Source organism: Microchirus variegatus, assembly GCF_963457635.1.
Source record: "Microchirus variegatus genome assembly, chromosome: 3".
Taxonomy (NCBI): domain Eukaryota; kingdom Metazoa; phylum Chordata; class Actinopteri; order Pleuronectiformes; family Soleidae; genus Microchirus; species Microchirus variegatus.
Window position 1 is genome coordinate 22,508,869 of NC_139804.1, and position 25,672 is coordinate 22,534,540.

Here is a 25,672-nt window from a genome sequence, read left to right on the forward strand (position 1 = left end):
CCCATTACACATGGATATATAAATCACATACACAAGCATATGCACCTCAGAGACTGTTGCAACTCACAATGTTTCATCAATCAATCAAACCCTTACATTCAACACTTCCTATGACCACATCTCTCTCTCTCTCTCTCTCTCTCTCTCTCTCTCTCTCTCTCTCTCTCTCTCTCTCTCTCTCTCTCTCTCTCTCTCTCTCTCTCTCTCTCTCTCTCTCTCTCTCTCTCTCCATCCATCTTTCTCCTTCTCTTCTCTCTATCCAGGCCCAGGACTTCTATGTGGAGATGAAATGGGAGTTTACCAGCTGGGGTGAGTTCAATCTATGTGTCAGTCTCGTCAGAAAAACAGTCCAGTGTCGACCAGTCTGGAATAAATTGTGTTATATTCTCCCTGTGGAGCTGAAGAGGCCCGTTTCTTCCGGTCATACTCTACATAGATGCTTACACACTTCCTGCCTGGCAGAATGCAAACAGCACTTCATCCAAAACCAAAGGAGGTCGATTTTTTTCCAGTCAAATCTCTATAGTAACAAATGGAGCTACTGCAATCTGCCTCTCTGAATGGATTTAATAAGACAACAGATCCCACCAACTGCCAATGTGACAAACGCCTGTAATAAGAAGTGGGACAGTTAGACTCTGTTTATGTCCTCAGTGCCCTTGGTCTCTCGTATCTGTCCCAGCGACACCTACAGAGTTTGGAAGAGTGGTCAGTGTCTCCGCGTTGACACCACCCTGATGGGCTTTGAACAAATGACCTGGCAGAGAGGAAACCGGAGCTTCATTTTCAGAGGACAAGGTCAGAGGCCACACTTTTACTTTTTACTCTGTGTTATTGTGCCAGAAGGATACGTTCATTTTTAAAGCACTACCAGACTACAAATGTAATAGTCAGAGCAGATGCCAATTAATTTTAAGCAATAGTTTAACATTTTATTTGACATTTATTCAGAAAATAAACTGTTGTTAAAGCCCTCATGACAAGGTTCTCAATTACATATTTCTGCTTTAAATGAGCTGCAAGGGAGGGTATTGCCACCATGTTGATTGGTGTTTGGAGTAGCCAAAACCAGTAAATGGGTTTTACAGCTACAGTACAGCATCATAAAATAACCTAACAACCTATTCTCTGTTGTAACCTTTCATGGAAAATAACATTTTCCATGTTTAGTCATCACAACATTACACATTTAAACCTAAACACACTGGAACTTCTCACCCAAACACATTTACACCTTAACACAATTTTTGCAAGCAGACTTCTTACCACCATCACCTATATCTGCTGTGTTATTTTGTCTCCCAGGCTCCAGTGCAGAAGTGATGGAGGTTGACCACGACAGGCAGCTGGTGTACTGCGAGACCCTGTCCGTCTCATCCCTCGCGGTGCTTTCGCCTGGCCGGGGGAATTCGGGCGCCTGCTGCAGCACTGCCTCAGGTTTGGGCATTTTGGGAGCGGTGCAGCCCAGTGATGAGCAGGTAGCAGCCAGACTGTCTGCGCCTGTGGTGACCACTCAGCTGGACACACGCCACATCGCCTTCGAAAGGTCAGACACAAGTCACTGCTCGTTTTTGGACGAATGCAAACAGATATGAATAAAAAGTCATTAATGTCAGAGTGCAGATTGTCATAAATAGAGGACTCCTCCACTCTCCCTCCCAGGAGGGTGACGTTCCTATATTCCTATTTGTTTCAAAACACATGCATGTCTGTCCACTGGGTCTGCTGTACAATCATGGTGGCGCAAGATCGGAAGTCGGAATTTCTGAGTTGAGCGGACACTGCAAATGGAATATCCCCTCAAGTCAAATTCCCAACTCATGGAGTTAGAGTTACGTCAAACTTTAACATAGGATTCCAAGATGGCCGTCTCTGTTTTTTTTTTTTTTTTGCCGTTATTTGTACTTCAGTCTTATTTGTGTCACATCAAGTCAGTTGTACTGTTCTGGTAATCTGTGGAGACGGTGTTTGTTTGAAGAGCATTGCTATCAACTGATATTAGTGATGGGAAGTCTTTTCAAACATTCTGATCTTTCGGCTCGGCTCCCTTACAAGAGCCAACTCTTAGGGCTCCCAAATGGTTCTTCACTTGGTCTCACTCAGCGCCTTCTACTTTATCCTAATTTAGCAATTATGAGTGGTTTGTGTGTTGGTAAGCAGTGTTTTAATCAGTGTTTTCATAAAAGTATTTTTTTTTCTTCTTTACAAAATACATTTTAATTAAACTTTAAATGAACAACTGAACATGGAACCTAACCTAACCTAACCTAACCTAACCCTGCACTGAGCTGGGCAGTTTCCAATATCTTGCTAATGCAGCCAGATGTTGCTTCTTTTTCGGTTTTTGCTCATTTCTTAAATTTTTCCTGATGAGCTTGCATTAAAATATGGATCCCTCTCGTTCACTCGTTAGCGACGGACCATGTTGACGCATGGTATTGCCAACAATTGCAAACATATGTTTGCATCCATGCTTTTTTCCAAGTGGGATACGATCAACTCAGATGTGATGTCACCCCAAGTTCCAACTGAACATAAACTAAACACACCATTATTGTAATCTTATGAAAAACAAATGACTTTTTTTAAAACAATTATACACAATTGTAAGTGTATTTCATTACTGGCAATAGATTTTGCAAAATGTTACACACTGGACCTTTGAGGTGGAAATAAGGCAGTCCGTCATCTCTGTGCATGAACAGCATCACTGCAAACACACACTTTAAAGGTAATAGAACATTTCCAGCTGCAGCTGTAAATCAGACTGCATATTTATTTTGTGTGTGCTTTTCTTATTTTTTGGAATAATTAAGCAAACTTTGATTCAGTGATGTAATGAATAAGGATTTGGTGCAACATTCTACAAAAGGAGAAAGGAGATCAAGCATCCACATTTTTTCCCCCCTCCACCTGCAGCAGCATCACTGCAAAACAATACAGTTCAGCCACAGGACATGTTCTACTCTGAGTGCCGGCTTGTTTTTCTCTGAGTGGAGAAAATCACTTGTGTGTTGTTGAGCGGTTGAGCATCTCTCACTCGTCTCCTACACTACAACCCACAGCTGAGTGGCACGAGTCCAAGCACGTTCTCTAGTGGCTGTCAAAATGTAGGGAAATATATTTAAAAAAAAAGAAGCAGTACATGAAGAACACGGAGACAAAGAAGCTCATGGAGAAGAAATTACTCGAGCTCACTGGACAATACATTACTGATGTATCATTATATTTATTAATCTAAGCGGTGGAAATTACCCTTGGGTTACACAGCATTTTAAACTGAGTGAATTCCAAGATGATGTTGTAATTTGAGTGAACCTATGTAACCCTGAGTACGAGTAAACACGTGGAATTAAAAATGAATAAGAGGGAGAAATGCTCTGGGGGTTTGATGCTGCAGGCATTTTTATTCTTGCACATCCATGATGGATGTTTTTGCCGAAGTAAACAAAATGTAGCAACTGTGATTAAATTAGAATTTTCTTTACTTTTGCTACTGATTTTATGTGAGCAAGAGGATTCTTGCAAAGGGAATTCAAATTTAAAGCAAGTGTACGGAATCTCACAGATTCTCATAGTTAAGGCTTTTTATTGAGGGGGCCCTGTTAGACACATCGCATAACTTATTAACGTCAAAGACATCAGGATGGATGAAATAGCTTCAAGGGCCCTATAAAGACATTGTGTAATAACCAGTGGTATTTGGCTGAGGAGAGCTTTTCAGATATCAGGGGTGAATAAGAAACGTTGGTGTATGATTGAGGGGAACTGTTAAGATGTGTCACATTAGCTTTGTTATGTGGCTTCAGGGCCCCATTAAATTATCAGGATGAATAACGATGTAGTGAAAATATCGGGATAGTAGCACAGAGGCCTGGGCCCCCTGGGCCCGGCAGGTAATCCTCGTTTCTAAGCTAAATATTCTGAGAAACACAGAGAGAGTCAGGTGGAGGCGCATTACAGTTTAACTGCAAACACCTCTACTCTTTATGTCCAGTATGAAGTTGATGGTTGTTCTAAAAATAGACAAAAAAAAAACTGTGTCAAGAGGAAGCAAGATGTGAAGGTGTTGAGGAGCACATTGGCTGCGGGCTGTGTGAATCACAGTCAGACCACTTCACAAAAACTCAACGCTAATATGGCCTGCATTCACTCTGCAGTGAGTGGAGTGGATCTGAAGGGGAAGCAATGTTTTGGCAACAGAAGTTACACACTAAAGCTTTAAAGAGAGACTGAGGTAAAAGATTGCAAAGTAGTATACACCATAACATCACCACTGTGTGCAATAGTGTTGTGGTTGTTTTTTCCTTCTCTCTCTGAATCACCACAGGGCAGAACAACCTCTTGGATGCAGCTCGGTATACTCACTATATTTAGTGTGAAAGATGCCTAATTAAAACATACGAGTGGACATGGAGCAAAAAAAAAAAACATCATAAACTGATGAGATTAAAGTGTTGGGGGGAAATGGAGCGATCGGTTTTTGAGCATATCAATTTAAGAGCATTTTGATATTCTAAGAGAACAGTTTTATATCTCAGCATCATAAAGTTACATTGATGCAGTGGTTAAAGGAGGTGAAATGGTACTGATGTGATGAGAGAGGGACGGCAGAATAATGGACCTTTTTTTTACAGAGAGAGAGATGGAGGGGGGAATGTAAATAAGAAGGTAACTGGGGGTAAAAAGGGAGAATAAAAGTCTTGCAGTTTGAAACAGAGAAAGATACATGGGACCCAACACTGTAGGGGATAAAGCACTATGTGTAAGCCAAAAACAGTGAGGAAGAGGAGAATGACTCAGAGAAGTGAGCAGGGAGAGATGTGGCTGGGTAATCATCCCCCTGTCAGACTTGTACCTTAGTGTCACCTCTGTGAATTTTCCTTGGTCAGCACTCCTCACAACATGCCAATAATCTATTTATGATGCTTTACAGCGAACCGCTCTGTCAAGCATCGTGAACAGGACATCCATAAACATTTGAGAAGTCTTTATGCGCAAAAATTACAGCCCTGCAATTTTGTTATTAGAGTGGAATTACAACTCTTAGATAGATAGATACTTTATTCATCTCACAGAGAAATTCACTTAATTCTCTTAATAACTTTTGTATGTTCTACAAAATGTGTGTGTTCAAATATGTAGATTTTGAAAACCTCTAAAACACCATGTTTGTTAATGCAAGTTCACCCGTATCGCCTGCACCTATTGGACGATACCAGCTGTCAGTCACATTGGTGTCCACTCATACTATGGACCATGCTATCTATTTTCTCCTAAATTCTCCACATGAGGATCGTGGGGGCTGGAATGAATCCCTACTGACACAAAGCCGGAGACGTAACACTGTCACATTCACACCTACGGTCACCTTAGAGTGTTCAATTAACCTCTGCTTGTTTTTTGAATGTGGGAGGAAAATGGAGAAAACCCACGCTCACAGGGAGAAAATGCAAATACCACTCACAGGCAAGAGTGCTAGCTATTACGCCACCATGTGGCCCAAAATGAGAATAATTTACATAACTGGCATCATATGCTATTTAAGAGGACTTGAAACTAGTGATTGAGACCATTAACTCATCACAAAAAGGTTTACTGATGTTATAAATTGAGTGGTAGGTACTGGCATGTTTCCCCGTAGTCTTCCATTATAACAATGTTCTTTCTGCAACCAGCAGAGTCTCCCCCTAGTGGCTGTTTAATATATTTTCTCTTTCCAGTTTGCTTCAGGAGGGAATCCTATACTTTAATGGATCTGCCTCACTTACTTGCTTCATTGGAACTTAAACTTTTTTTTAAAGTGCCAAAACTTTAAAAATATTTTCACACTGTATTTTCGAGAAACAGCAGATCTGTGACATCTGATGTATTTTAATAACAGTTTTCAACAGGTGTGTTGTTTAGGTCGGGCCAATGAGCCACACCAACTGAGAATGAAACACAGAGGACTGATCTGACGTGCTAAATCTGTGTTTGCAGGAATAAGAGCGGTATCCTGGGCTGGAGAAGTGAGAAAACTGAAACAGTGAATGGATATGAAGCCAAGGTAAAGAACAAGCGTGTTGTTGTGTTGTTGAGTTGTTGAACAGAAACCACTGCTGCATCCAGAATTAATAATGTCTAAAAGTATATTTTTGTTGGTTTGTTTTACCATCACATGAAGAACATTCATCAGAACATGAAACACCACATTTTCTCTGCAAAAACACACAAACACCTGGTTGTACAAGTGCTCCCGAACACATCAGTGAAGCACCTGGGGGTCATCGGGTGTTTAATTCAATCACAGATAAGTGTTATTCCTCCAGGGAGTCAAAGGAAACAATTTGGGTCAAGTGCATGTACCCAAGGGCAAACTACCATATTGTGGGACTAGAAGAGGATTATCTAATCATAGATGAATTACCTCGACCCCATTTGTTTTCTTTGACCCCCTTGGAGGAATCAATGGGACACTAGTGTCAGATCTATCGCCTGTGTTTTAAAAAGCACTTCAGACAGCTTCTACAGGAAAATACCGCAGCCTGAAAAGCATCTATTTTCTTCTTCATTATTGATTTGGAGTTTTTCCCTGATCTGTCACCCAGTGTAAACTCAGCATAAGAGTCCTGCTCAATTTTTAATCAGCATTTTCTTTTTATGGTCACCAGTGAGGAATTCTGTATTCTGCTGTGTGATGTAAGTGAAATAAGTTGGTCTACATCCTGCAGATTTGGCAGTCAGGGTATAATATTGAAGAAAATGCATGCGTTTTTAATTTGCCTAATGAGGACTCTAAAGAAAATAAAAGGTAAAAATCACCACACTGCTTCATCATCACCATGAATCAACTCATCCCTCTTTGGGATCCTGGAGACCTGATTATTTTTTTATACTCAACACAACCTCTTTAACACAACATAGATCATGGCGCTGCAGCACAGTTGCACAGATGCTGTTGGTGCTGCTGTTTTATGTGATTATGTGGCCGTTATTGTGCTTCTCATTTCAAGCAGACTGTACAGAGTTAAGAAATTCCTTTTCTCCTTACCCTTCATGACTGTTAAAGCCTTCAACACCACCTTTATAGAAATGTGTTCATTCTAACTCTGTGCATATGAGCTTTTCAAATTCATGTAAACATATCGTTGTATTTTATATCGCAGACAGACACTATAAAGTCCAAGCCTAATTTCCCACTGGGACAGTAAAGTATATCCTATAATATAAAATACTTCTCTTTCTGACTCTTCAGATGTAAACCCTAGCAATAAAACATGTTGCAATACAAAGGATGTTTATTTGCTCCAGATCAGTGATCGCCATTGACAACACCTGTTAGAAAACACGACCCTCCCAAGGGCGACGTAGAAATGAAATGTCTGAGTTTTAGAACAATTTGATGGAAAAAGCCGAGCGGAGAGTCAATGTACATTTTATCATCTGCATTTTTGCCATATATAAGGAGCCTGTGTCTGTTCCAACGTCTAGTCAATTTGGGAAATATTACAGATCATATACTCTGATCTGCATATGAGATGCATTCAAACTCAATGCGTGTGACATTTCTTGAATCCTACAGCCTTTTGTCCTCTGATTAAACTTTGTTTTGGTTTATTTTCTAGGCAATAGTAAGTTTTCCTTTACCTTTGTTAACAAGTTTCGGCGTGTATTCTGAGGCAGACGATACACGGCAAAACTTGTTCAGAAAAGTTAAAGAAAAACTCACTATTGCCTTAAACACAAACTAAGTTAAAGTTGTGTCCTTCACCGTCAGGTTTATGCTGCATCCAATGTGGAGCTGATCACCAGGACCAGAACTGACCATCTGTCAGACCAGAACAAGAACAAGACAAAAGGTAAATGGTCGTATTTTCTCTAGTCCGACTCCGAGTACGCAGAGTAAGCTTTAGACGTTTCATTCCTTAGACCATACTGGTGCAGTTGAATTTCTCTAAATGATCATCTCTGTGCCGCTGTAACTTCCTGCCTGCGGCACAACAACATCTCCAATACAAAAATCAGTGATGAGTATCCACCTGAGCGCCATAGCCTCACCACAGGGCTTCCACTAACAATCCGTAACATTTTGGTGGCTCTGTCTTGTTTTATGGTTCAGATCATAAATCAGGCTGGATTAGCAACTTCAAACGGTCTGTGACAACCGTGCATCAACTATCACGTTCCCATGAGAGCGTCTCACTGACATACACACACACACATACACTGTATCTTCAAACAGCAGCTCTGCCAACCAAATGTCAAAGTATAGACTGACTGACATCAATGACATTAATGATAATTAATGGACCTTTTGAAGCACTCATTGAGTTTCTAATTTATGAGGATAACAGCAAAAAAATGGACATGTTTCATACCAATAAGCTGGTCACATTTCTTCACTACTCACATCTCTCATTGCTAAATGTTATTATGCTAAATGTTTCCCTTTATCATTAATATTATGCTTAAGGTGACAAATCCTCCTCCACCTTTCAGGATCAAGTCATATTTTAATATAAACCCAGCCATCCTGTATTATTTCAAATGAATAAATATTTTAAGATAATCTACGTTCACAGTTTCTACATAAAATATTATTTCTGTGAGGTCTTTTGAAAAATGCAAGCAGGAAGGTGCAGATTTAGTGAAATACTGACAGAGACTTACAGTCGGCTGGTTGGGCACAGTGGCAGGAATCCAGGGAAGCAGGCAGACCCAGACTCAGAAAAAAACATGGACAAGGACTAAAGAGAAATGTATGGAACCTAGAATCCCAGAAACAAGAATCAGGCATTACTGAACAGATGAGCTGACCAGAAAGACTGGGAGCACAAGGCGAGGCAGGGATCATTGAACACAGGACCTGTCAGGTGAAACACATCAAGGTGAATCACAGGTCAGGAAGTAAAAAACAAGCAAGAAGCACATGAGACGGACCTTTACAAAGTAAAACAGGAAATAACTAAGTTCAAATTCCACACACTTTCAAAAGAAGCATGCCTCTTTATCAGAGCTGATCAGGGCGAAATCACTTCACTTTCAATTAGGTCACTTATGTCAGTTTAGCTTGGCTGATTCCACTTCCTTCGCAGATGGGGAGACCATAAATAGTGAGCCTGGGAAGAAAAAACGGCACAGCAGGCAGTTGTTATGGAGATTAATGAGTCCGTTCCTCATCGTGTCATTCATCCATGGCTTTAAAGTCATCTGTAGGGAACATAAACCTCTTGGTTTGCTAAAAAACTCATACTAACGGCACTTGGTTCGTACAGCATGGTTGTGTGTTTTGCGCTCCCTCTCCAGTCGAACTCATCAGATGTGTTTGTCTCTGAGCAGGTGGGAAGACTCCTCTGCAGAACTTCCTCGGTATTGCAGAGCAACACATGGGGCCAAACAATGGGGTGAGTCACAATGTTATTGTGATGTCATCTCTTAAAAAAAAAAAAAAAAGCCAGTGAGAACACATTCTTCACGAGCCAGAGTTTAAATAACGGGACGGGCTGGTTCTGACATCACTGGAGAGGCTGTTACTCTGCTCTCCTCTTCAGCTCAATATTTCATGGACTGAAGTCCTTATTTCTGCTCATATTTGGATAGTGTGTGTGTAGATACTTAAAAATTCTCATTTATAGAATGTCCATTTACAAATAATGGCATATATTTGTCTCCTGTACAGCCTCTTGTCATATTTTACTCTTTCTTCCAGCATATTCTCCTTTTTGAAACATCTAATCTGTCTATTTTATAATTCCCAATTAATGTCAATATATCACTGGGGGCGACAACATGCTGCGGAGAACTATTTGTGGACGTCATTTTAATCACCTTGTGCTAAAAGAAAGCAGGATCACGACTAAGTGAATTATAATCCTCGCGCTTATAGCTCCCTGTTTGAGAGGCAGCGAGTGTATGAATGGCGGCGGCTGAGTCCACTGTGTCAACAGCAAAGCAAAACAGTCACTCAGCAGCTCCAACCTGCGCTCACATATTGATTATGTTTTTTTTTTAATTTGCTTCTGCCACACAGCATCTGTGACTCATTCCTACTCCTCTCACTTCTGAATATTCTGACTTTTTTCCCCGTCATTGTTGCTTCTTTTACAACTCCTCCCTGCAGACCACTGCATGCTCAGATAACTTGTGCAAGTGTGAACCTGTTATGTCATTTGGTTTGGATTTTGCCAAACCCTAAATGTTAAAGGAGGCACTGACTGTGATTATGAGCAGACAGAATGATGGCCCGACTTTGACAGATTTATCAAAGACAAACTCCGCAGTTGACAAGTGAAGGAGTAATTAGTGCATCAACACAACAGATGCATCTATGATAATGAGGTATAATCCTGTTCTACATTTTGGCTCGAGAGCAAAGCTTTTTCTTTCACTGAGCTGTTGAAAATGTCCATGGTAATAGGAAAACCTTGAAATCCCAGTGGGTGGTGAGTGTTTTATTTGTGCTATTTGAGTTAGAAAAGTAATTTTTATTGATTAACAATAATGCCCCTGCAGATGTTATTATATTCCGCAACTGGAACAGCTTCTAATATTACTCATTATTCTAATAGGCCTTAGTAACTCAGATGTCAAGCCCTGCAGTGACCAACCCCGCAGCACTGACAGCCGAGGAATACTTCAACCCCAGCTTGTCACCGACTCAGAGGGACATCGGCCACCCGTGCCAGCTCACCACCAAGACCCAGAGGTGAAAGAGACTGACAGGGAAGCAGACAGGCAGCCATGTGCACAGAAAAGTCACCCTACGAACTCACTGCCAAGTGCCAGAGCTGACAAACTGAGAGACAGAGAAGAGGCAGACACACACACACACAATCTTACAGGCAGAGTAAAATCTGCCAGCCATGACAGCTGACCACCAAAATTCTCAGATGAGAGAGTGATTCATACAAGAATAAATGAAAGTGAGCGAGAAACGCACTGTATTCACATGCTTCAGTAGAGTGGATTTTCACAGAAGTGGAGGGAGTCAGACAGTCATGGAGAGTCTGTCTGTCTGGCTGACAAAGTCATTCTCGTCATGTCATGATTTTACCAAACGAAACAAAAGAACACATTAAAATAAAGCAGCCCTGCACTAAAAAGTGTGAAATTAAAGACTAAAAACTGCCTGGAGTCTCAAAATCAAACGCATGGATCCAAATACAACTAGTATATTGATTGTCAGTGTCAGCCTGTTAATTACACTGTCAGACTGAGTGTCATGAATGAAGCTCGTAACAATCTCTCCAGTCTCTCTCTTCCACCTGCTAATGTGCCGTTCAGTCATCTTACCCTGTAATCATCGCACTGACGTTCGGCTTGTCTGCTGTTTTCAGGAGTCCGTCCTCATTGCTCTCTGGCACTTAATAAAAAGTGACAGATCATCATGAGGATGAAGTCTTTAAGGCTTGCAGATCCGACTCTCCATCCTGTGTTCCTTATTGAACGCATTTAAACATAAGCATCGATTGGTCACAATTTGAACACGCCTCAGCAGCTTGACTCAGTCTCTGTTGACTGATGTAATCGATGCTGTTTAAATTAGAGCTCAGATTACATCACTTAAACTGAAGCCAGGATTGTATTCACTGATATTCATCAGCGCACGCTCCGGACAGACGACCAGCTCACTCACAGACTGCACGTGTGTTTGTTTCCAGGTTTAAAGCCAAGCTGTGGTTGTGTGAGTCCCATCCTCTGTCCCTGGCAGAGCAAGTGGTGCCTATCATTGATCTCATGGCAATCTCCAACGCCCTGTTTGCCAAGCTGCGTGACTTCATCACACTGCGTTTGCCGCCTGGATTCCCTGTGAAGATCGGTGAGCACTGGGAAAGGGATGGAGGTTAAGAAAGCGATAGAAAAAAATAAACAGAATGGGAGTAAAAAATAAAGATAGATCAGGTCTTTTATAGCCTGTTGTATGAAGTACTGATCCATTGTCGGCACTGATTTGCTGAAAGAGACACCGTCTCTGAGGACCAACCTGGGACATGGACACTCACTCTCGCTCGAGGAAGGGCAGCTTTATTTGTTTATCACATAACACAAGGGCAACTCAAATCCCAATTATAAAATAAAAACAGAGCATATAATAATAAAAAGAGAAGGAAAACTAACAAAATGGAGCATAAGCTAAGTGCAGAAGATTAAATATGCTTTAAAAGAGCTCAATCATAAGCACATGATAAAAGCAATGTTTTTAACTTACATTATTTCAGTTCCACTGGCAATTATTTGCTGCTTTGTTTGCAGCATAACACCTAAATGCTGCTTCACCATATTTGGTCTGAACTCTGGGCTCGACTTTTTGACCTGAGTCAGTAGATCTCAGAGCCCTTCGAGGTGTGCATTCTTTTAATATGTCATGAATGTATTCTGGACCTAAATCATTTAGTGATTTGTAGAGCAGCAGCAGAACTTTAAATTGTGTTCTATAAGAGTAAAGACTTGGAGTAATGAGCTCTGATCTTTTTGTGTTCTGGTTTAATCTCTGGCTGCAGCGTTCTGAATGTTTAATGTCAAAAGTCTGCTACAAGAAAATAGAAAAAAGAAAGAGTGACCATATAACACTTGTTTTTGTCCTCCCTCCACTGGCTTCCTGTCCAGTTCAGTATTGATTTTAAGATTTTATTGCTTGTTTTTGAGGTTTTAAATAGGTTGGCCCCAATCTATTTATGTGAATTGTTACATCTCCAAACTCCTGCCAGAGTCATGAGATCGAATAAGGTGTAAAATCAGAGGTGATGGTGCCTTTTTCACTAGCTGCTCCCAGTCTTTGGAATAGTTTACCTTATCATTATAAGAGCTGCCCAGACTTTGGAAACATTTAAGTCCCTCCTGAAAACACACCTGTTCTCTTTGGCATTCAACTCAGGATGAGCTTGACAACTTTCCTTTTCAACACACTGCCTCATTCTTATTTTTTTGGCTTGCTTTTTGATTTATTTTTTACCTGCCTTGTATTTGTGCAGCACTTTGGTCAACTAAGGTTGTTTTAAATGTGCTATATAAATAAGGTTGACATTGACAATAGTCTGGACTGAAGATGAAAGCATGGATAAGCCTTTCCTGGTCTGTTTGGGACATAAAAACCTTAGACTCTGGGTGTATATTTAAGCTGTTTTGGTTATTGATTTGATGACTGCTGAAGATCAGATCTGAGTCTATCAGCACACCAAGGTTATGGACTCTGCCTTTGGTTTGTAGAGACTCTGACTGTGAAGGTATTTACTGACAACTCTTCACTTTATTGCCAAAAACAATTACCTCAGTTTTCTCAGATTTAATTGAGGAACATTTTGGTTCAACCAATTATTTACTTGCTCCAAACAATGACGTCATCCGGGGAAAGTAACTATGATAGTCAATGGTAGATTTCTGTATACTTTGATCAAAAGGCAGCACATAAGATAAGAACAGAGGTCATGAAAACACGGCTGCATGCAGGGACTCAAGGAAAACTGATTTTTGCCACTTAAAAGGCTCATGTAATAAAATCTACAGCTGCTTAAGTCAACAATATCTCAAGAATAAGTCACGCCTCTTTTCCTTGACAGCCTTTTCCATCTGTAAAGTGATGTTTGTGCCGCTGTGTATACCACTCACTTCCTCCACCAAAGTCCACAGAGAAAATCTGGTTTAAAATGATGGTACGCAGGAGTAATCCACTGCTGACTCAGTTAGTTCAAATGTTATTGTGTGACTGTTAGTATTTAAAATCCTTTGTCCGGATTTGCCTAAGTGACACAAACTTATATGGCCACACCATAGATCGGCGTCTCCTGTGTCCTGGCAAGCTAAAAGCTAAAAACACTGTTTTTCTCTGTAGACTTTGGTGTGGGAGAGTGACAGTTTACACTACACTCTTCTAATAACATGCATGGTTTACCGGATAGTGAAAGCAATGTGTGGTTAACAGATGAATGCTATATGCTATATGTGAATATATATATATTTCATTTGCAGAGATCCCTCTCTACCACATCCTAAACGCCAGGATCACCTTTAGTAACCTGAATGGCTGTGAGGAGGGGACGAGTGTCCGCACTGACAATGAAGTCGGGGTAAACGGGGACAGACAGAGGGAAACCCCGAGGACAGACACCCCATCTCCAGGCAGTGACTCGTCCAGCGTCTCCAGCTCTAGCTCCACAAGTGAGAACATCACTGCATCATCTCCTCAGCTCTCTTACACGCTGTTGATTTGTATTTCAACAAGCTCCTCGCTATATAAATCTTCACATTCACTGCATAATGCCTGTGATAACAGAGTTTACAGTTGCTTGATAGAGTTATGAGCAGTGTTTATCACTGGCTCAGAAGGCAAGGTTATGTTCTCCGCGTTGGCTGTAAAATTACGGCTTGCTTTCATCGTCCTATCACTTGAATCAGAATCCCAACGACACTGTTTAAATCTGCTGTCACACAGAGGGAAGAAACAATTTACTGTGACTGCTATCTTGCAGAAGAACCACGTCTAGAGTTATGCACACAGCTGAGACAAAGACGTATAATGCCAACAACAGAACGAGGGGAAATTACCAGTTACATCTTACTCTTGTCAGAATTTCTTTCACTTTCTCACTTTTCCACTATTTTGCTTTTCTACATTTTTTTCCCTTCAGTCTGTTGTGTGTTTTACTGTTAACACCCTGTCCACTCTCTTGCCCTTTGCCTTCCCCTCATGTAGTGTCATGTCGAGCTGGAGTGATTCCCCCGTGTGTGTTTGAGGCCCCACCTGGATACACCATGCTTGGTGGCAAACAGAGAGACAGCATGAGGGAGGAGGAGGAAGATCTGTTGCAGTTCGCCATACAGCAGAGTCTGCTGGAGGCCGGCTCCGAGTACGATCAGGTGCGGGCTGACTGTGATGCTCCTTAAACATCGTCTTCTGTCCTGACATAAAAGAAACAAATAGGAGATATTGTAAGACAAGTTTTGTTGTGATATAAGTTAGAGATGAGAAATTATAGAGAAAATTAATTCCATTCACACATAGTATACATGTAGTTAAGGACACTGGTTTGAATCTCTGTTCAACCAACAGTTTGCATTTTTCTCCCAGTTACTTTGACACTCTTAATTGACCATAGGTGTGAGTGTGAGAGTAATAATAATGGTGGTTCGTCTACATGGTCGTTGGCCCTGTGATGGACTGTCGAATCTGTCCAGGGTGTACCCTGCCTTTCACCCTATGTCAGAATGAATGAATGAAGGTTTAGGCATTTACTTGACACAAGATATAAATAAAAGCAAAATATTTTTCTTTTGACATATGACTTAAATAAACTGTTCTTCACTTGCAGGTTCTGGCTCACTGGTTAGTTGAAACCTGCCATACCGTTTTTGTTTTCCACCCATGGCAGGTTTTGAATAACCACCAACTCCTATTTGGCTCCACACAACGGCCAGACACAGTAAATGACCAGGGTCAGGGATTTGCTTTAGAAGCTGGTTGAGACCAAATACGGAGCACAAACACAGTGGACATGATTGACATTTGGCAGTTGTACATTTGCTTCTAAGAAAAAAAAAACCTTTCCCAAAGAAAGGGTTTTTCAAGGGTTCTTGGTAACACTAATGGTTCCAGTAAGACTCATTTTGATCCAGAGAACCCTTTAAAACCACTTTCCTGAATAAAGTATTTTAAAAGCGTTCTTTGTGGAACCCTCCAAAAGGGTTCCAGGAGGAACCTTTATAAAAAGGTTCTATCTGGAGCCAAAAAAGGTTCTCCTATGGGGACAAGCCAAAGAACCGTATATGGTTCTACTTAGCACTTTTATTTCTAAGAGTGTACTAAAACACCACTAACCCTCACAATAATGATGTGAGAGCTGCTGGATTTAGTTCATTATGTCAGCCTTGTTTTTGCTGCACATAAGTGACCAAAAAAATCTGTTATTACACGCCTGAAGCCTGAGTATTGCCGCCCTTATAGACTGTATATAAAAATGGAGGTAGGCAAGCCCTGGAAGTAGGAGAGTAGTAGCAGTCAACCACCAGAGGGAGACTGTGCTGGCTGCAAAATAACCAAATTGAAGTCTATGCGGAAATGACGCAACTTCTCTCTTGATTTATAATATAATAATAATGATGTTTTCATTTCCTTGTTTCAGCTCTTATTCAATTGCACATTACAATAAGGCGCAGCACATCATATATATGTGGACACCAGTATGATTGACAGCTGGTATTGTCCAATAGGAGCCTGGTTTCATGTACAGCTGCAAAAGAAAAACATTGAGAGTCACACAGTTTGTTGAGTGACAGGAAGACTGTACTGAGGTATGACAGGACAATGGCTGTTCAAGGAAGGGTATTGCCAACATTTAATTATCCCACTTTTGATTGTGTTGAATGATTTAGTCCTCACACGTGAACATGTTCCACTCTTGTAAAGTGCTAAATGAGCACAGACCGCAAACTTTATGCTTCAGGTTTTCAGAACACCCACCACACTTCACAGAAATAAACTACCCAATCAGTCAAGCTCAACCAGGCAAATGATTAACGAGAAGCAACAGTTACAAAATGAAAAAATAAACCCAACACTAGAGTAGAATAAATGTGATAAACATGTGAAGTGTGGCGCACAAAGCCATTATATCCAAACACTTCTTCAGCATAGGTGCTATTTAAAGATGCAGTTCCTGACAGTCCTTGGCCCTCTTCTAAAGGCACAGAGAGAGATAAATAAATAGGGCTCAGTGAGATGGTAAGAAGAACATCTACTGAGTTTTCTTACCTTGGACGCAGGAGAAGAATGTAGAGGAGCGAGAGGCAGATGAGGATCTGTGTCATTGTTTCTAACATCATCTTCTGGGAGCCTGCTGTTCACATGTGTTGTGCTGTTGCTTCAAAACCAGGCTAAAGAAGGTGATGGCACTTTTATTTACAGGTATAATTATGAGGCTAGACGGGTTCTAAAGGCCCATAGTGCTGAGGCTGCTCCTTCAGCAGCAGTAATAATGCACAAGCTACATTACAGCCTGTCATCGTGGTCATAAGAGTCTGCATTCATTTTGTAAGGCGATAAAACCCAATTTACAGTGTCATCAGAGTTTGCACTGGTCTCGCTGTGGTTTGATAGACGACAACTAATGTTTGATAGATGACTACTACAAGGACAGTTTTATTCACACTGCCAGTAGTAAGGAGAGGAGGTTGATAAAATGCAGATCTGAATTTTGTAGAGGAAAAAAAGCAGCACAAGGTAAACAGAGAAGTCTGTGAAAACAGGATGGTCTCTGGGCTACAGGAGTAGCATTGGGTCTTATTAACACAAGCATTTGTTGTCACACAGTGAACCGCAGGGTATTTTTGGCCATTGACGGTCAGAAGTCTTTGGGTCGTCGCCGTCAAGGTTCCCAAAATGCAGTGTGGCTGGAAGGCACTCAAAAATCTTTAATATAAACTTACTGCAGGCAGAACAGGCGACAGGATAAACATCTCATAACAGGGAGAAACCAGAGACAAGAGATGGAAAGCAGAATGGTCACATGACAAAAAAAATGAAAGAAAGGGACAAAGGGAGAAGACAGAAACAAAAAAGGGAGGGAGATAACAAGACACAGGGGACACACATGAGAAACACGTGAACGCAGTAGGTAACAGATGTGGATAATCAGCACGGGTTAAGTAGGAAACAGATATACAAGGGAGAAAATGAACAAATAAAACAGTAACAGACAATGGGTAATATCATAACAGACATATAAATCCATAATAATAAATTAAATACAAATTACCCAACATAAATGAAAGGTGAAAGTCCAAACTACACTGTGGTCGAAGTTGAATTATGCAAACTTTCTTCAAATAGAGACAATGTTCAATAAGAATAAATTCTCACAGAAAATTAAAGTTGGTTGCTTTACATGTTGTTCACCATCTGTCAAACAGGGTCCACTTTTCCCTTGCAAACTCAACATATGGCTGGTTGTGAGCTTTCTTGTGACTTCACAAGTGTCCAGGTGTCAGGTGATCTCCACAGGGCAGAGGCATGATGCAAAAGCACCAACATAACAATCCACTTTTTCTCTACATGTGGGTACAAACAAGACACTTTCACCAATATCAAACTGATTAGCTGGTGAGAAGGTGGAAGAGGAAGCAGACATACCGTACCTGTGTCAGCAGGTGAACTGGGTGGATGAGCTGCTCCAGATTACTTCATTTCCAGTTTGTTGATTACAAGCTGATACTGGAATTGTGCTTGACAATTTAATGTTTCATTCTGGGCCAGAATTCTGGGCCATTCTGGGCCAGAATTAGATGTAGAGGAAGGGGTTGTGGGAGAATCAAAGCAAGGGAGCATCAAGGTTTTCATCCATTCACCTCCCTCGTGTTTTTGTTCCAAACATGACCTGAGCCAACAAGCAACTGCAGAAAAAAGATGAATGATATTTGTATCATCAAAAGAACTGGAACATATTGGTCTTGGTGTCCTTTCACTTCTGTTATTCCTTTCAGAGACAAGCAATAGATCATGCCTCATCTCTGGAGTCAGTATTAGCTGTAGAAGTCGAGATTGTAGGACAATCCCTTCATGTCCATCGCTCTTTTTCACCATCCATGATTCTCCCTCTGCATGTGTGCTGCCCTGCTCTTCACCCACGGTGCTAATGTCAAGGACAAACAGTTCTGGGGGCAAAATGAACAGCTTTAGTTCTGCCAACTGACCAGCAAATAAAGCTTTAAGCTCTTTTTTTAATCATGGAATGCTGAAGTGGTTCACTATTTCAGCCAATTCAGCTTTTCTGTAGTTGTACAACTGCTCGGAGGTGGAAGCAGACAAACATATAAATATTTTTTTAATTGAATAGTGACATTTCAATTATGTACACAAGGAATCAAAAACAAATAGCACACAATTTACTTTGCACAGCAAAAATCGATTATTTTATAATAGCTAGAGGGCAATAATTTGTTTAATTCAAATGAATTCAACGAAGAAGTAAAATAGTGTGAGAGACGCTACACCAATCACGATCCTGTCTACACAAAGATTCTGTTCACTGGGTCCAATGACAGGCGAGGAACCACACAGCCTACTTTGCATATCTAGAAACCCAACCAACAAGGTCAAGGCCTGGGGGCTGTAACAATAAACAAAATCAAATCTATATCGAAGATAATCCTAAATTGTGATGTGTTGTCCGTTGTGAGTTGCTGCCAGATGATTGGCTGATACGATATTTGCACTAAGAAGCAATATCGATTGTTAGGCTCAATCAGTATTAGCAAAAGTATAAATATGTTTCATATTTAGTGTCTGTAGTTCACATTCAATCAGGTCATAACTCACAGTCAAGCTGTCTGCCTGTGTGTGCGTGTTGCACTTAAGCAGACATAAGCAGGAAAGAGTGTGTGTGCGCAGGGTGGGGGTTTCTGTCTGTCTACTTCCTGTGCCCGCTCTCTGACTTCCTGTGTGACCTCCTCTTTGTTGTTCAGGTGACCATCTGGGAGGCTCTGACTAACAGCAAGCCGGGAATGCACCCTCTGTCCTGTGACCCGAGTCATCTGGAGAGGTCAGACTTGAATTATCTCCCTTTGTTTCATGACATTTAACTCTGGTTGTTCATCTAGCCTTTTATGTTAGTTTCTTTATTTTAAAATCTAACCTCCCTCTGATCAGTAAAGAGCCTTTTGTTAAAAAAAAATAAACGGGATTTGTGTCATCAAAAGAACTGGAATAATAAAAATAAAATGATAAAAGAGATAGATGCTGCCTTTAAGTCATCTGTATTGTTCCTGACGTCCTCTCACTTCTGTTATCTATTGTTGTGCTGAAGTGTCTTGAACACTTCCATTGTATTTTTTTCAATCCAGAAAAATTTGTGTGTGTGTGAGAGAGTGTGTGACTTCAGCCTGTTGTCTCTGCTGATAAGAGGATGAACACACACTTTAGTCCTGTCTGGTTTAGTTGAACATTAAACATTAATAAATCATTCAAGTCAAGGTTGTCAACAAGCCACCGGGTTTGCAGTTGTAAATTTACTCATAACTGGTTTATAACATTCGTTCATGATTTATTTAGGGATTGTGAACCCTTTCTAAAGCAAGATTTAAAACATGGAAAATATGTATCTCAGGCAGGGGTTTCAAACTAACTACATGTGGCGCCCTCCACACGATGTCCTGTGGCCCATCACTATAAAGTACACAATATATCTATTATAATAATAATAAGAAGAATACATTAGGTTATATTTATCACCTCATGTCACGTTACTACATTCTGTTTTATTTCTGTCTGTTTTTGTTGTTTCCAGATTCATTTGCATAATATATATGTATATATATAAATACATATATATATATATATGTGTGTGTGTATGTGTTCTATTTTGAACTTTAAGTCAAAATAAAAACTTTTACTTTGGAACAGTGTGGGATATTATCATGAATATGTTTAATTTGCCATATCATGATGGATTATCAAGTTAATTTTTTATTTTGTTTGACTGACCCCCTCATGACCAGACTACAATTTTACTTTACTATTTTGAATTTGAGGCCATTTAGTGCCCTTGGTGATACACTAAAGTGTATGTGGTCCACACACTGAATAAGATACCTCCTTCAAATGATAATAAGGTATTCTGAAGTAATAACCCACGAGAATATAACAACCATGACTTAAGCCAAGACAAGATTTACTGCCCGATAATCTACTCACTGAAGACATTTGCAAGTCATGGCTAATCACCTCCTAATCGGCTCATTAATATAATGGCTAAGTGTGAAATATTCGCTCATCATGCACTGTGATCTTATTCCCAGAGAGAAATGGCGAAAGATAATGTCTGAAACCACAACATAAAAACATCAGCATCGGACATTTAAACATCAAAGCAATTGTTAAATGAGATCTTCGGGTCGTTACCCGTGTTACTTCTCAACTGTAACCTTGTTTTCATGAGGATAGATACTCGTCCACAGCTGTAAGAGAATATCAGTATACTAAAACAGTGCAGTATTTCATGGCATGGTATAAGATTGATTCTTTGAAGTGCTGTTTCATGTTGGAAGTCTTCTCTACAGTGGTTTTGTGTTGTGTTTAAGCCTCCAACAGCTAGGTGGCAGAACGCTTTTGGCCATTTGATGCTCTCCCCTTTCCTTTAAAGGTGACATTATGCAAAATCAACTTTTTAATCATTTAAATCTTTATATTTGAGACTCTGGAGGTCCTATCAAAGATGACTCACCCATGTTTTTGTGGTCCTCCTCAGTCTAAGTACAGGAGTACAGTGCAGCACAGAGTCCTACACAAACCGCCAGCCTCAGAGGATTTATCTGTCCAGTGGATACATGTTATATATGACAGCAATGTGCCTGCTAGAGCCTGCAAATGATCACTTTTCCAAATGCTAACTGCTGTTAGCTCCCAGTAGCCTCTGTGGCTGATGTCATTTCATGTCCCTTAAGTTTTATAGAAGTGCTGTGGTGCTTCATCCTTATTATAATAATAATAATAATAATAATAATAATAATACATTTTATTTGAAGCACTTTTCTAAGTACTCAAAGACACTTTAAAATACATCATGGTATGGTATTTTATTAATAATAATAATAATAATAATAATAATAATAATAACGCATTATATTTAAGGCGCCTTTCAAGACACTCAAGGTCGCCGTACAACAACAAAATAACAAAAGGTAAGAGCAACAGGTAGAGAGTTAGAGAGTTAAAGGGAGTAGGCCTGTTTAAAAAGGTGGGTTTTCAGATGGGATTTGAAGATGGCGAATGAGACAATGTTCCTGATGCCGGGGGGGAGGGAGTTCCAGAGGCGGGTGGCAGATCGGCTGAAGGCTCTGGCCCCCATTTTGATCAAAGCATGTCACAGACATGTTCATTAGGACACCAGGGAACTAGTTTAACTTGGAGAAATAGTATGTCATAGTATGATCGTATGATAGTATGATCCACTGACTATGAACTTCTATAGTTTTAACTCATCTTTTGATGCCTGCAGATCACAAATAGTCCAAAGATATCACAGATAAGGTGTCTCACCATGTGCGTTCTTCTTCCAGGACCCCACAGCACAAGCCCCACCCCCCGTCCAGCCTCTGCTCCACCCCCTCCAAGAAGCAGAACACCTGCAACTACAACGAGCAGCTGCGCATCGCCATGGAGATCTCAGCACGGGAGCAGGAAGAGGCAGCGCTGCGGCGGCAGCGCGAGGAGCAGGAGCTACAGCGCATCATCCAGCTGTCACTTATGGACAAATGAGAGCTGGGAGTGGTCGGGAGAGGAGGAGGTGGGGGTTGCATCTGAAGGGAGGGGTCTGAAGCATGGACACGTGGGAGAAAAGGGCAGTATAGACGACTTTAAAAACTTGTGTAAGTGGCCGCGATCAGTCGAGTGATGACAGTGATGTCTCCTTTCTCTCCCCCATCGCCTCAGCCAGACCTCTCCCACAAAGCCATACAGTGACGCTGCTGTCCGGGCCTCAGACAGGAAGAGACGCCATGTTTCTTCTTTGTGATGCCACATGGTACTTCTCTTGACCAGTGCCAGTTTACAACCAACAATACATCCAACACCACCAGTTTAGAATGCCTCGTGTGATGAGTGATTTTTGTCTGTGAGTGTGTGAGTGAGTGAGTGTGTGTGTGTGTCTGTGTTTCAAAACCAGCTCTCTGCACAGGGGTGAACAGGTGAACATGTCACCCTCAGTCCTGTGAATGTCATGTGTTAGGCCAACACTCTTCTCCAGCACCAACACACACGCTCCTAACTGTCGTGGTCCCTTTGCACAGCAGCCATTTTGCATAATGTAAAAATGGCCTTTGTCCTCCAGGTTGGAAAGTAATGTCCAGGAAGTAGGACAGAAGCAAGGATTAATAATAACCAGGGAGCAACTCCACTGGTGGCAAAAACAGATCAGTTTGAGTGGAAGTCTATGGGGAAGTGAGTCGTATGATTTACAACATCAGAGAACATTTTCCTGAGGAGTCAATCACTAGTTTCAGGTCTTCTTCAAAAGCACATGATGTCAATTTTGTAAAATATGTTCCCATTTTGGGGAAAATGCATGATAAACTATGGCACATATGAGTGGACGCCAGTGTGATTGACAGCTGGTATACAGTAGGAGCCTGGTTGCATGTGATATTTGCAAATGTCATGGTTGCACAAACTTCAAAATGGCTACAAAAAAGTATGTGGAAAAGCTCAGGTGTCACTGATCACAATTAACCCTTTAACACCGAGCATATTGAAGACGACACGTTTGCACACGTGCACTTTGTGTTCCCGCAATTACACGGCGGTTTGTGCTCCTGGGAAAAAACGCTAGTCAAAGTCAACGTGTGGTTATTACGGTAATTTAGCCTGAGCTGCTGCAGGAAGCCCGACAAAGAGGAGAGAGTTGGAAAACCACCTGTACATAGTTTGTTTTTTTAACCTGTTTTTTGGACATTGAGACAAAGACTCAAACAAATGTTTTTTTAAATATGTGTTATACCGTTCTTATTTAAAGGTGCCATATGTAAGAATGTGGCCAAAAACGGTTACTAGATTCAAATTCAAAATACAGAGGTCTTTTAGGTTTTGTTTTCTGACGTAACTGGCAACCCGTGGTTGCTGGACAGCTGAGAATCTACTGACTGCAATGATTGGTAGACAGCAGTAGGTGGCGCCACATGCCAAAGCATGATTTCAAAACATAAACATGATTTGCAGTCTGCAAAATATTTTGGCTGTACTGTTGTTGTTGGTGAGTTCAGTTTGTTATATGAACATTATTCCTGAGTCTCTGTGACATATTAGGAGGATTTTATGGCCAGTTGCTTTCGATTTATAATGCACCTTTAATAATTTAACACGCAAAATCTGGTGCTTGTGTACAACTACACTGTTTTTTAAATTGTAAATAATTGCCAGATATTGGAAGTTATTCCGGAAAAATTGGTAAAAGTACTTACTCAGAGGACATTTTCTGGCCCTTATATGGTTAAAATAAGCAAAAATAAAGTCCTTAAAGTGTTAAAGGGTTAACGGTGGCTCTGTTGCACCCTGAAACTGAAGAAGGTAAATCAAACTCAGCCATCGTTAATTTGATTAATTACACCTGTGATTTTCCGACTGTGACCTGTCAAAATGGCTGCTGTGAAAAAGGGCCTGTGTGTGTGTGTGTGTGCGTGCGTGCGTGCGTGCGTGCGTGCGTGCGTGCGTGCGTGCGTGTGTGTGTGTGTGTAGGGAGCAGTGATGAGTCAGGACTGGCGGTGTGGAGAGGACTCTGTAAAGCTTTGTCATTAAAGGTCGGTCAAGTTGAGAATCTCGAAGGTCGGAAGACCATTCAACTTCCTCAGTTTTTACTGAAAAAAATAAGTAACTAAATAAAGAACAAACGTTTTTCTCTTTTGATTTGCACAACTTTCAGATGTACTGTACTTTTAGCTTGTGGGTGGATCACATAATATATGACTGTTAATGGATGTAGACGATGAGTTTGAGCACAAAGTTAACCCAGGTCAGTTTTTAGTTTTAGCCTGACGTGATTGGCGCAGGAGCACAGATGTAAACAAGATAACCAGATGTACTGAACTAAAGCTGAACATGAGTGTGGACCAGTTTGTTGTTGGCCTGTGGGTAATCCAAAACAATAAAGGGACAATGCTTATGGCTTGTGAGTGAACTGTGGAGTTGAACATTTGCATCTTCTCACTTTAACACGAGCAGATGATTTGTTTATTCCTGTGTCGTCAAAGTACATCTTGTATGTGTGCGAGTACAATATCACAGCATGGTCTGCACCCGTTTGAGGTTTGTTTAGTCTGACGTTAAACGGCCTGGAGACCTGCAGTATGTGACAATGCTAATATTAGGTTAGATTATTGCACATGACGAGCTCACCACCACCACCGCAACATGCAGGGAAAAATGTTGAATCATGTAAAAAACGATAAAATGATTTGTCTTGTAACTCATGATTACTTAAAGGTGTCATATGTAAGAATGTAAGATTACTTAAAGGTGTTATATGTAAGAATGTGGCCAAAAACAGTTACTACACTCAAATTCAAAATACCAAGGTCTTTTAAGTTTGGTTTTCCCCGCCATTGTAGCTCAGACGTAACTGCCAACCCGTGGTTGCTCGGCAACTGAGACTTTACTGACTGCAATGATTGGTAGATGGCGGTAGGTGGCGCCACATGCCAAAACATGATTACAAAACATAAACATGATTTGCAGTCTGCAAAATATTTTTTTGTATGCAAATTTTGGCTGTACTGTTGTTGGTGAGTTCAGTTTGTTATATGAACATTATTCCTGAGTCTCTGTGACATATTTTTTAAATTGCTTTAGATTTATTACATAATGCACCTTTAAAGGTCCAGTGTGTAAGAGTGAGCGACATGTAACAGTGATACTGTGACAAACTCACCTCAACCTTTTCCAAGCACATCACTGATTTAATAGGAGAGGACGTTCTTCTCCAATTGAATCTTAAGTTTCAGTTTTAAAACACTGGTTTAGTGCGGGCTGGTGTAGAGAGGCATGCGATATTCGATTCGATTGAAGTATAAAGAATTGGCAAAGTGTAATTGTGACTATTCTACATATATTAAAAAGATACTGATGATTCAGCATCTCTTCATCCTCCTGGTGCCATGGTGCAGCTTTGCTGTGAGTCTGGCTGCTACAGGATGTTGTTTATTTATTTTTAAACCT

At 40.7% G+C, this 25,672-nt stretch overlaps 1 protein-coding gene across 1 annotated transcript in view; it reads left to right on the forward strand.

The window, feature by feature from the left end:
- The window catches only part of ankrd13b (ankyrin repeat domain 13B), a gene marked incomplete at both ends in the record, with an annotated part of 42,394 nt that extends 20,169 nt beyond the window's left edge, over window positions 1-22,225 (forward strand). The window contains 12 exons of the mRNA XM_083886610.1: window positions 264-309; window positions 655-798; window positions 1,306-1,546; window positions 5,983-6,049; window positions 7,760-7,841; window positions 9,322-9,386; window positions 10,551-10,687; window positions 11,643-11,800; window positions 13,948-14,136; window positions 14,672-14,835; window positions 19,435-19,511; window positions 22,027-22,225. Of these exons, the coding sequence (XP_083742736.1) occupies window positions 264-309; window positions 655-798; window positions 1,306-1,546; window positions 5,983-6,049; window positions 7,760-7,841; window positions 9,322-9,386; window positions 10,551-10,687; window positions 11,643-11,800; window positions 13,948-14,136; window positions 14,672-14,835; window positions 19,435-19,511; window positions 22,027-22,225 (1,569 nt within the window). The remainder of the gene's footprint in view (window positions 1-263; window positions 310-654; window positions 799-1,305; window positions 1,547-5,982; window positions 6,050-7,759; window positions 7,842-9,321; window positions 9,387-10,550; window positions 10,688-11,642; window positions 11,801-13,947; window positions 14,137-14,671; window positions 14,836-19,434; window positions 19,512-22,026) is intronic.
- Window positions 22,226-25,672: the final 3,447 nt, after the last annotated feature.